This window comes from Diachasmimorpha longicaudata, chromosome 18, assembly GCF_034640455.1.
Source record: "Diachasmimorpha longicaudata isolate KC_UGA_2023 chromosome 18, iyDiaLong2, whole genome shotgun sequence".
Taxonomy (NCBI): domain Eukaryota; kingdom Metazoa; phylum Arthropoda; class Insecta; order Hymenoptera; family Braconidae; genus Diachasmimorpha; species Diachasmimorpha longicaudata.
The window spans coordinates 2489393-2501212 of record NC_087242.1 but is presented as its reverse complement, the minus strand read 5'-3'; the positions used below and the strand labels follow the sequence as shown (position 1 = coordinate 2501212).

The window sequence follows — 11820 nt, the reverse complement described above, 5'->3', positions numbered from 1 at the left end:
TGGACGTTGACTGACCCACTGATATCAGGAATTCGCAGAAAGATGTGATAAAAATACCAAAAAAAATTAATTACTCCCAAAAAGTCGAAAATTCCGATTAAAATTCCAGCTTCAAAACCGACCGCCTGTTGTCTTCGCCCACGTGACCCCCCAGGTGCCACTTCATTTGTTACGTCACGCGCAAGCGTGCCACCCCCTCTCCACCCACTGGCGAAAAAAAAAAAATTCGCTAAAACTCGATTCCTCGCGTTATCTAGACCGATGCACTCGTCAACGAGACACATCGGCGATAAAACAATCGCCGGATGACGAGAGAAGGCACCACACCATCACGTAAGTACAATATGTCCATTAAACTTCTCCTGGGAACCGGCAAATCCCTCGTGAATTCCGTAATTCTAACCAAGTCGATTCGCCAGGTCATCGATACCCCGAATAAATAAATAATAATGTTAACAAATTCTTCAGTGGCTCGTCGACGTTCTCCAGCTTCCGGTGACCCCTCCCCCTGGCCCCACCGTTTCGTCGGATGAAAAACATTTTCACTCGCAGGTTTGTTTATTTTTTAATTAATCCAACGATTTTTAATTGTTTTTTTTTTCGTGAAGGGCGAGGATTCAGAGGGTCGAGGGGACGTCCCCACCTTCGGCTGTTCTTCGCCGGTAAAATACGGAAAAGTGCCGCTATTCCTAACCCAATCGTGAGTTCCTGGGTGCAACGGTAGAGAAGTTATTTTTATTGAAATGATTTTTTGTTGAGACGAGGATTTATAAGTTGAATTAATTTGGAAGAGATATGATTTTACGGAGATCAGGAAATTATCAGTCAGTTGTATTTACGGGGATCAAATAGAACTGGTGTTGGAGTCGAGTCATAGACGGAAAGAAATTTTGGATTAATATTAGACCTCTAGAGGGTGAGACGTGGGGGAAAATGACAATGGACCACTTTTTAGATTAAATTTTGGTGGGTAAATTAGAGCTGAAAGACTATTTTTTGTGGGAGACTACCCTTCGTCCTTTTGTCATAAAATGACCCTTCGTGACCCTCGTCTCGTCCCCTGAGGGTCTACTTTTTACCTAAATTTTATTTCGTTTATGATCTCCAACTGAGAAATTTCGCACCTTCTGGAATGATAAAAAGTTTGCTCTCGTGAAATAAATAGTCTGATGAGTAAATTGATTATTGGGTCTTGAAATGATGACGATCTTTGAATTGATCTTCTTAGAGATCACATTGAACGAAGTTTTTAATACCCGAATTAGGGGATAATTACCGTAGTCTGGGATTACGTGATTTAAAATGAATATTTTGTTGTTCTGGGGAAGAAATATAAAGTTCTGTCAACTTGACGATATCTCATTACAATTTCAAAGTTTTTTCCACGTAATAATATCCTCTGATTCACCACATGAATTTCTCATTTCTCGGTTCAATTATAATTTACTTGAAAAAACGTAGAGACGTATTGATTACTAAAACCACAATTTGTTATTTAATCCGATCTTTATTATTTAACGACATGTTTTCCAATTTAATCCGATTTTCAATATTTAACGATCCGTTTTCCAATTTAATCCGATTTTTAATATTTAATGGGACGTTTTCCAATTTAATCCGATTTTTAATATTTAAAGACACGTTTTTCAATTTAATTTATTTTTATTATTTAATCATAATAATAATTGTGGCTCTCAAATGCACCAAAGAATTTCTGGAAGAAAAAAAACGTGTGGTCGATACGAAATCAAATACTCCTGTTACTCCAATAACCGAAAGGAACTTCGATTCTCGATAAATTCTATTTCATTCAATCAAATCAGTCTCAGAGAAGAGATAACTGGTCTCCATTCTAGAATCACTTCCGTTTGAAAATTTGCACTCCACCGTCATTTCCTCCAAATGAAATTCTCTTGATAAAATTATTTTTTCCGTCAGTGGGAGTCAGATGATAAAGTTATCAGAAGAGTGAAACAAATTTAAAAGAACTGCATTTGTCAGGCCCATTGGTCCCCAAATAAAAAACTGCAAAATCTCCTCTTCCCCCATCTGGACGTTTCCCAACATTCGGTAACCCCTCGCCTCACCTACTGCACCCCCTCCCCCCCGAAAAAGTGATAATCATTTACAATTTTTTTTATTACTACAACTAATGAATAAAGTCGTTAAAATTAAAATAAAAGTTCATCTTTAGCTAATTGTCATAATCACTGAAATATTCATTCAAAAACAACTCACCACTTCACTATCTCATTCTCCCAAATACAATAAATATTATAAACAAAAGCTTACAACAAATAAAATTTTCAATTGAATTTCAACAAACAAAACGTTCCCCCGTTCAAATTATTCCGCTCCTTTTTGCAAAAATCATACGCTTGTTAAATACATAAAAATCCCAATTTCCCACATTAATAAATCATCAAAATTTTTTTTTAATTTTATTATTATTATTGTTATTTATTTATTTCCTTGATGTCTTTCTTTGCTTTACATCCTCTCCATCTTCCCCATTTTATTTTTTCAATTTTTTATTCTCCAAAAATGAATTTTTCAATCCACCATTCCCCGCGAATTCCACATTCCCCTTGACTCCACCCACACCCCGAACCACTCCGGACCCACCCGATCCCCCCACCCCTCTCCGCACCGCTATATAAACCGCGTTGAGCCGCAAAATTCAGTCAGTCGTAACTGATCCGCTATTTGAGTTCATGTCCTCGTCATTTAACCGTGTCATTTGTCTCAAATCATTGACCTCCAACAGTTTCGATTTACCCCTAATTTTCTAACACTCGAACAGAGCCAACAGAATTTTCTCCCGCGATATTAATCGATCTCCAGTTGTCGTCAAGTGCTAGTGAATTTCCTTTGTCTCCCAAACTCGTGAAATTTCGGTATCAAACGCGTCAACGAATTTCTCCCATCGATTTTGGTGCAGTGAATCGTCGAATTGTCGTCGAGGTTTATCGAATCAACGTCACAATATCCTTTTCTCAGTGTTTTTATCGATAAAGAACGATACATCGTAGGGAAGAGGACATCGATCGAGATTTAGTGAAGACAATGGACAGGAAACAAAGGATGGAGGAGGTAATGGTGGCATTGCGATCCTGCCTGACGTCGGCAAAGGGGGGTGTGCCCCTCCACAACCTCAACACGGACTACAGATCAGTCCAGGGTGAGGACATACCCTACAAGGACCTGGGATTCGCCACCATCGACGATTTCCTCGCCCAGGATCCGAGGATTCGTCAGCACAAAAAGTCTGGGGTGATGTACGTCGAGGTTCTTCCGAATGAGAGCACAGTTCATCTGACAGCCCTCATCAACAAGCAGAAGACATCCAAGAGGAAGCCATCGAGGATGGAGACGATGTCCAGACAGCCGATGATGAGTGCCAACAGCCAGACGAGACAGAGGTACCATCAGGGCTACAATAACAATCAGCCTCAGTGCATCAGGAGAAATCATCAGCCTCAAACGTCTGGGACACACCCAGGTGGCAGGAATAGCTTCTCCAGAGGCAGTGGACCATCAGAGGTGAGAAGCTACCCCAGAAGCAATGGGCACAGCGAGTCAGTGAGGTCCCATCCAAGATCTTCAGGACATACTGAGAGACATGTGATAATTAACCCATCAAGAGCTGGTGGCAAGGCAGAGGTACCAGTGACAGTTTATCCAGCGCCTGTTAAGCCAGAGCCAAAAGTGACGACTTATCCAGCATTACCAAGGGCAGAGGTAGTTCCAGCTGTGAGAGCTCATCCCCAGAATATTCAGGTGAACGTTAATATTTCGAGGCCCAAATCTCCTCCATCTCAGGCTTTCCAGGATCGGAATGACAATGGGGTCAGGGTGAGTCCACCTCAAACACCTCGACTTACTCGGTTTGATGGAGATCGTGGGGAGACTGGCATCAAAGTGATCAATCCCCCAGGGGATCAAGGCAAGGCCCTTCGGAAGGGTATGAAGTCCCTCAGTGAGAGACTGAGGAGATCGTCCCCTGATCATTCAATTGAGAATGTCGTCATTTCCTCGGCTGCTGTCAAGACTGAGGACTCCAATCCCCTCATTCCATCGGTCCTGGAGGACCCCAGGGAGGCCCTAAAGGCCCTCGCGGACAGACTGAACCTCTCCGAACCGAAGTATACGACTGTCCACGTGGGACAGGGGGGAAAGCTCAAGATCTTCAGTAAAGTCGAGGTGGGCGAACACAAGTTCAAGAGTTATCCCTTTGATGCTGTTGATGAGACTGATGCTGCTCAGCTGGCAGCTGTATCTGCCCTCAAGGAACTCCGTCGATTGTATGAGACACCAGAGGAGGTGAGGATCACGGAGGACAAGGGCCTCGTCATGGAGAGGATTCTGGAAATCGTTGATCGACATCCAAATGGTGTCTTCAGGGATCGATTGCCAGGATTTTATAAGGAGATTAATGGCGAGGGGCTACCGCAGGACTGGGTGGTGCTTGTTGAACAGTGCGAGCAACTCATGATGGAGAAGGGAGTCGACAATTCGGTGATAGTGTGCAGGAGACTTCAAATCCAAAGGGTGAGGTCTTTGTTTTTATTTGGGGGAATGAAGGGAGTCGAGATGGCGTCAGAATTCTTTGGGAGAATGTTTTTATCTGAGGGATTAAAATTTTTGGGTTACAAATTGTGCTGGGGGAATGTCGGGGGAAGGTCGGCTCTGTGTCTAGTTGCCAGTATTGGGTGGAACAGTAGCTTTACTCATTAATTAGGAATTTTTTAAGGAATAAAGATACAAAATCCAATTTTGCTTTAATTCACTTTGAAATTTCTGTCTCCAGAATTTTCTTATCGAACTATTAAATCAATAAACAAAATATAAATCGATCATAAGTATTTTCTGGGTTTAACAAAATTTGTCTTGGGACTCATTAAAAAATAATAATAATTTCACATATTTATTTCTCCCACGTCTTTCGATTGAACAATTTCATAATTTTCGTATCTCGTTTTCCAGGTGAAAACCTCCCCTTCGCCGAGGTGTGAGCACCCCCTCCTCAAGCCCCCCACGGACAGTCCCACTCCCCTTGTGTTACCCTCGGGGATCCTCTGGCCGGTGTACGTCTCTCACGTTGCCTCCACCGCCGACGTGTGGATACGCCTCCTGGAGGACGAATACAACGAAAAATTCTTCAAAATGTCTCAGCACCTCAACGCCCACTACGCAACCGTCACCGAGTCATCACCATCAGTTGCCATTCTCAATCACTACGTGACGAAGGTGAACGACGAGCTCCACAGGGTCAGAGTGGAAGCTCTGGACCCGCTGACAGGCGACGCCGAAATATTCTTCATCGATACTGGTGACACCGACGTTGTCGATCCCTCCAGGCTCTTCCCATTGGACAAGAAATTCCTCGATGTACCTCCACAGGCCATCAGAGCCTGTCTGTCTTCTCTGGAAGATATCGCTGTCTGCGATACGACAACTGATATTGCTGAGAAACATCTGCTCGACAGAACTTTCTACATGCAAGTCTGTAGCCGAGGGGATGATGAACTCAGTCATGTGGTGGTGGGAATTTTCTATGATACAAATGGGGAAACCGATGTCAACGTTAACGAGAAGATTTCGATGGAACTGGAGAGGATTATGGAACTGTCGAAACCTGAGGCACAGGTCACCGTCAAGGGACGACTCCTGGAGGTGTTTGTATCACATGTCCAGCAGAATGGAGACGTTTATCTGCAGGTCTATAGTTTATTTTATTTAATAGATTTAATTTTTAATAATAATTTTTTGAGAGGAAAAATTACTTCAAAACTTTTTGTTCGATTTTTCATAGGTTTGATTTTCTATTTTTTTTTTTTCAATCGCAATTGATGATATTCTTATCAAAGATTTAGAAGAATATGATGGAGGGCTGTCAACTGTTATCAATGTTTCTTTATTTATTAATTTATTTATTTATTTATCCGGAGATAATCTGAAAAGTTTCAGTAACGAAATGGTACACCGAGATAAGTTGACTTTCCCTCACTCGAGTTCTTGAGGAATATCTCCGAATGTAAGGGAAATAGCGACATTGTTGTCATTATATTTATTGTAGAACTCAATTAGTTTAACAAAAAAGGTGGTAATAAAAATTTCGCTAGCTTCCTTAGATTCCGAGATATTCATCGAAAATTGTGTTCGTTCGAGACTAAAACGATTGAGGAGAAAATATCAGGACATTGAGTGAAGCGTTCTACAATAATTATATAAATTGTTGATAAATTTTGCTCTCGTAGAACGTTTAGTCATTAAAAACATCGAGAAAGTTAAATACATTTAAAAAATCTCATTAGAAATATATCAACCATAACAAAATCAAGTTAATTGATATATAACGAAAATTAAATGAAGTAAATTTAGATTTTCTCTTTAAAAACTTTTTTCTCTCTCATGAATTCCAAAAACAATAACATTTTTACTTTCATTAACTTCTTAATTAATTCAATCACTGAAAAAATGCAAAAAAAAAAATTCGAAATATTTTCCATTCGAATTATAGTTTTCTGTAAATTGCACACAATTTTTCTCAACTTTCTCATACCTCATTATTCTATTATTATTCTTATTATTATTAGTATTACTATTATTATTATTTTATGACTAGGATTATTATTATAAAATATTTGGAATTTTTTTTTTGGATTTTACTAATGAAAATACACTTTCAATATCTCACGAATCGATTTATTTGTCACCAGGTAAATAACGATGGCATGACAATCTTGACTAGTATGCTCAACTCCCTCGTGGAACACCTCCTAGAGGACGAGGTAATCGTAAACAGTGCTGTCATAAAGGGAAAATTCCATCCTGACGAGGTGTATCTTGCTCAAACACCTAATGGCAACTGGGTGAGGGTCCAGGTATCCCCCACCGCCCATCCCAACACCATGAGATGCATTGACTCTGGGGAATTAGTAGCGGTGGACCTCGGGAAGGTCCTCAGACTGAAGGACCTGTCAAAATCTCTGGCAAGATTTCCACCCCAAGCCATCAATGTGGAGATGAATAATTTTGGGAGGACGAGGTTCAACGACAGGGTGGCCTGCAGAATGAGGGAAATTGCTGCACCTGGGGATGTTTTGTTGTGCAAGGTCGTCCAGGTGCCGGTGTTTGGGAGGTCCACTGTTGTAGAGCTGTTCAAGAGATCTCAGCCTGAGAATCTGTTGATATCGATTAATAATACTCTGGATCTGGAGCCTGAGGTGATCAAATGTGGGGATGGCAACAATAATGTCAGGAAGAAGAGGCTGGAGAGGAGGGGGAGCAGGAGTAGTGACGAGATGCTGAAGCCTCCGAAGATTCCGGGTGTTGGTGAGTGCTTCAATGTGAGGGTCACTAACCTGGTGCCCAGCCCCTGGAATTTTGTCGTACAACCGTTTGAGGAGCAGCCAAAACTTGACGTTAGTTTTCTGAATTTTTTCTTATTAAGTTTATGAATTTTCTTAAGTTTATGAAGTTTTAGAATCGTGGTTTCTCCTGGAATTATTACTTCCTGATTAATAACATTACTTTAGCATAGTTCTAATTTATTTATTTATATTTGTTTAAATTTTCATTGGCTGTGGTAAAGTACTTTGCTGACAGCCATTATGAAAATCAGAGGAAGTTAGAGTCGTTTATCTTTGATAACTCGAGAACCCACGATACGATTTCAATGAGTCAGATGTCATTTTCAAGGACGAAAAAATATCTTTAGAATGAACGAAAGTTTTTGCGTTTTTACTCTGCCATTTTTGAGATATGGAAGATTGAAGATGTAAGATCACGTTCGGATCGATTTTCTAAGGGTTTAAAGATATTAGGAGTACTAGAGGGGGCATAATGGGTGGGGATGTTGATGGAATTATTTGGAAATTGTTTGGTTGCACTAGAGAGTGATTAATTGGAGAGACGAAAAATGAAGTTGATTAATTTTTAATTTTTTAAATGACATTTTACCATAAAACTGATGGATAATCAGGTCATTAAAAAATTATGAAAATTTATGAAATATTCACTGCTATTTTATAATGATCTTTTTTTCATTATTCGCATGTCAGGCGATGATGGAAACTCTCCAGGAAACGTACAAAAATCTTTACGTACGTAATTTAATGATGGAAGAGCTGGAGAAGGGAAAAGTTTATGCTGTGAAAAATCACGACGGTTATTGGTATCGGTGAGTCATCAATAATATCAAATAACTCACAATGTGTCGATGATAATCTTTCATCAACTTTGTATGGGGAGAATGGGGATCATCAAACACAAAAATATTTTACACAAAAATTTTTTCACTTCAGGATGATTCACATCTTTTCCCAAAATTTACGTTTTATCTTTCTGGCAGATAATCGATCGGATTGACACAACAAAAATGAAGGTTTTGCGTTTTTCCATTATTTAATGACTCATGAATTCTCGTGATGGTGCCATCATTTGTATTTGTTCCTTCCACACTTTTGGGATTTTCTTTAAAATTTTGAAACAAACGCAACACGTCATCTTTTTTCGTGTCACTCCCATCGTAATTACGACAGAATAACAAAAATAATGAGAATTTTGAGGGGAAAGGTGTAAAACATTTTTGAAATCTGTACTTTGAAAATGAAATGGTGGAGGTTTAAACTTTTGGAAGGAATTTTGGAATTTATTCCCTTTGAAATATTTTTTTTTGCATTTGGAAAGTGGCATGACAAAGAATAAAACTGAAAATCTTTTCAGTGCATGTATTAATCAAGTTTTGGATGAACAATCTGTATCGGTCCATCTGTGCGACATGGGAAACATCATTGTCGTCACATTGAGTCAGGTGCAACCACTGAAAAGTGAATTCTTCAATCTACCGTATCAGGCTATTAAGGCTAGGCTAGTTGGTAAGACAAAAGTCAGGTTTTCTATTCTAACACATCATCATTTAAATTATTGTAGTACAATTTTTACCATAAACAATTTGATCCATTTTGTTTTTTAACGAATCAAGAACCAAAAATGCTGAATTTTAAATGACTGCAGATTATTTTCTTATTTAATATAATTCTTATATTTTTCATTAATGGCATGATTTTGCAAAACACTGACTGATTCACTCTCAAAAACAAACTCGACTTTAGTCGATAGATTTGGAATTTTTCTTTAATTACGAATTATTTTTAACTTACGTGTTCTGTCTTAAATAGCGTCTGAATTAATTTTAATTCAGAATTTTCGTTTTGATTCTTTAAAAGGGCCTTTAGAACTAGCGCTTTGAAGTCAATCAGAGAAAGTCGATTAGCACCATGTGATTAGAAACAAAAAATGACTTTTAAATGTTGAGATAATGAAAACGTAACATTGGAATTGTTCTGTTGGATTTTTCTTTCCGAAAGTGCGAAAATATTAAACAAATTTCTGGTACAAACGCAAACGGTTTTTTGATCTTTCGAAATTTTGTTTGATTGCATGATAAAAATGTCTTTTCATTTCTTAATTTCAAGCTTGCGTTCTGCTGAATCCTGATCAATCCTTCTTGTGCGCATGTTCCTCACTTTTCCGGCATTAATTAACGAATAGTGATTAATTAACTCACTAGTTTTGTTCTCCATTTCAGGTGTTCAACCGATAGGCGGTGATTGGTCTCTCCCAACGTGTCTACAATTCCAAAAATTAGTTGTTAACAAGAATTTCGCATCCATAATTAGACGAGTAGACATCGACGATTCCACACCATCGGAGACAGTTGTGGCTTTGGAATTAATTGACGTAGCTTTGGAGGATCAAGACATCTACATTCACAAGATTCTCATTGATGAGCGAAGGGCCCTACCAGAGGCTCTCTAAACTACATAGCTGGAGAGAAAATATTTATTTACATTAATTTATTTATTCAACACGTTAGGATTGAGCAATCAGTATCTCAGTGTGTAGAAAACCCTTGAAAAAAGGGCCTCAATCTTTCAAAAATCTCAATTCCTCAAAAAACTTATAAAATGTCGAAATTGAAATCATCACTTCCAGTTAATTTTCAAATTATCTCGTTAGGAAACGATTTTTTAGAGAAAAGTCATATGACATCTTTTGGTGCGAATTTAACGCTCCACAAAAAACGTTCTCAGATGTTTTTGCGTAAAACTAATGGTTTTCGAGATAAATGCAAAATTAACAGATCGAAGTAAGAAATTCGATTTTTAACATTCTTCAATTCTCGCTTAAGACTAGTTCGAGTAATCAAATCTCGTGTGATTATCTTCGAGGTATTGTTGATCTATTGAATAGAACATCCAATACTGAAACATTAGAATAAGTGTAAGAAATCATTCATTAATCAAATTATTTTCTGTTAGAAAACATTTTTAATGAAAGATCGACTTTTTTTGTTAGAACAAGATTTTACGAAAAAAAATGTAAAAAGTTACTCTTTATCAAGGTAACTTCAGAATCAGGATAAACTAGGAATTCTCGCTCGACTTTGACGTTATTAATTAACTAATTATCTCGTGAGAAAATTGCAATCAATCAGAGTCCTTGTGTATCGACTTTCTTCAATGATTAACAGCTTATTAAGAATTTCTCCTGTAAGATTTTGTAGATTCGGAGATTATTTATCATTTTCAGAATGATATGGGCTGTGCTAGATCGTGGAATGAATCCAATATTTCAATTTGGTGATGATTATTCCTAAAGATGAGAAATGTGAAGTTTCAAAAGGAATTTTCATTTTCATTATTTCCATCTTCTTCATTCATTGTCAATATTAATTATTTTATCAGGGGACTTTGATCAGATTATTGATCAATTATTACTAATCTATAGGCGAGTAAAGATCAATCACAACCAAAATGTCCTTCGTTGGTCGACCACAAGTCGAAAATATTTACTGTAGTATTAGTATATTATTCGATAATGAGAAATTAGACTTGAATAATTTTGATTGTAACGTTTTAGAATTAATCAACAATTAGAAAGGCGTATTTTTAACGATGAAACAGTTAATATAAAGATTATTAATTACTACTGGTAATTTTTAGACGTAGGAAGAAATCTCTGATGTAGGTGCATTTAAAATTTATATAACAGTTTAATAAATTAGTATAAAAAAATAAAACAAGGATTTTTAATCATGAAGTGTGAACAGACAATTAACAATTAAGTTTATTCTCTTGACAGGTTTCAACTTTAGCAATAAACTTTGGTTCTATCAATAGAATTTTTAAATTTTCCTCATTATTTATGATTTAATCAGTCCTATAAATTATTTAGATTCTTATTATAATTATAATCATGAAAATTCTCGGAATATCATTATCGAGAAATGTTTTATTTATAATGCATGACAGGTAATTGCATTAATTTTTTATGGAGTGAAAACGAAACATCGAGGGGGAATAGTGGGAGGGCTTTCACGTCAAAGAAAAATCGCTGATGAAATTTGGGAAGAATGAAATTTGCGATGCTGTGGAGAAATGAGATTAGTTTGAAAATTTGTTAGATATTATTTTTAGAGATCCGGTGGACACCGAGTTTCGAGGAAAGACCCGGGGATTTTTGGAGGGAAATATCGAGGGCTAAAAAATAGACCTTTTATCATGTAAAATCAACAGCTTCAGAAGTATTCACACAAATTATTTGCATACAATCTTTGAACTCGTCTGCAGACCAACAATCGAATTCTCAATATTCCGTGAATGCCCCGTGAAGAAACCAAGTATTCAAAAAAAATCCCAAATGATCTAAAATTATTAACTATTGGATTATGGAGGGAGAAATAAATAATTGGAGTATTTTTAAGACCGAGTGACAATTAACTGATTAAATTACTGGTGAGGCCCACGTTAA

At 37.5% G+C, this 11820-nt stretch overlaps 1 protein-coding gene across 6 annotated transcripts; it reads left to right on the top strand.

Moving 5' to 3' along the window:
* Window positions 1–183: 183 nt before the first annotated feature.
* On the top strand, window positions 184–11092 carry LOC135170824 (tudor domain-containing protein 7-like). 6 transcript variants are annotated; one of them, XM_064136891.1, is made up of 9 exons: window positions 267–333; window positions 469–552; window positions 609–700; window positions 3033–4551; window positions 4987–5721; window positions 6723–7427; window positions 8067–8185; window positions 8731–8882; window positions 9596–11092. In XM_064136891.1, the coding sequence occupies exons 4-9, from the start codon at window positions 3067–3069 to the stop codon at window positions 9823–9825; spliced, it is 3426 nt and encodes a 1141-aa protein (XP_063992961.1). In that variant the 5' UTR covers window positions 267–333; window positions 469–552; window positions 609–700; window positions 3033–3066; the 3' UTR covers window positions 9826–11092. The 6 variants fall into 6 exon arrangements, with proteins under 6 accessions (XP_063992958.1, XP_063992963.1, XP_063992962.1 ...); XM_064136890.1 differs by having other exon boundaries at window positions 609–720; XM_064136888.1 differs by lacking the exon at window positions 609–700 and having other exon boundaries at window positions 184–333.
* Window positions 11093–11820: the final 728 nt, after the last annotated feature.

Bases quoted from the DNA above. Each gene is read 5' to 3' on its own strand.
- LOC135170824 (XM_064136888.1), top strand. From the start codon at position 530: ATGAAAAACATTTTCACTCGCAG. The intron at 8,186-8,730 runs GTGAGTCATCAA...AAATCTTTTCAG, and splicing joins CACGACGGTTATTGGTATCG to TGCATGTATTAATCAAGTTT. The intron at 8,883-9,595 runs GTAAGACAAAAG...TCTCCATTTCAG, and splicing joins TATTAAGGCTAGGCTAGTTG to GTGTTCAACCGATAGGCGGT.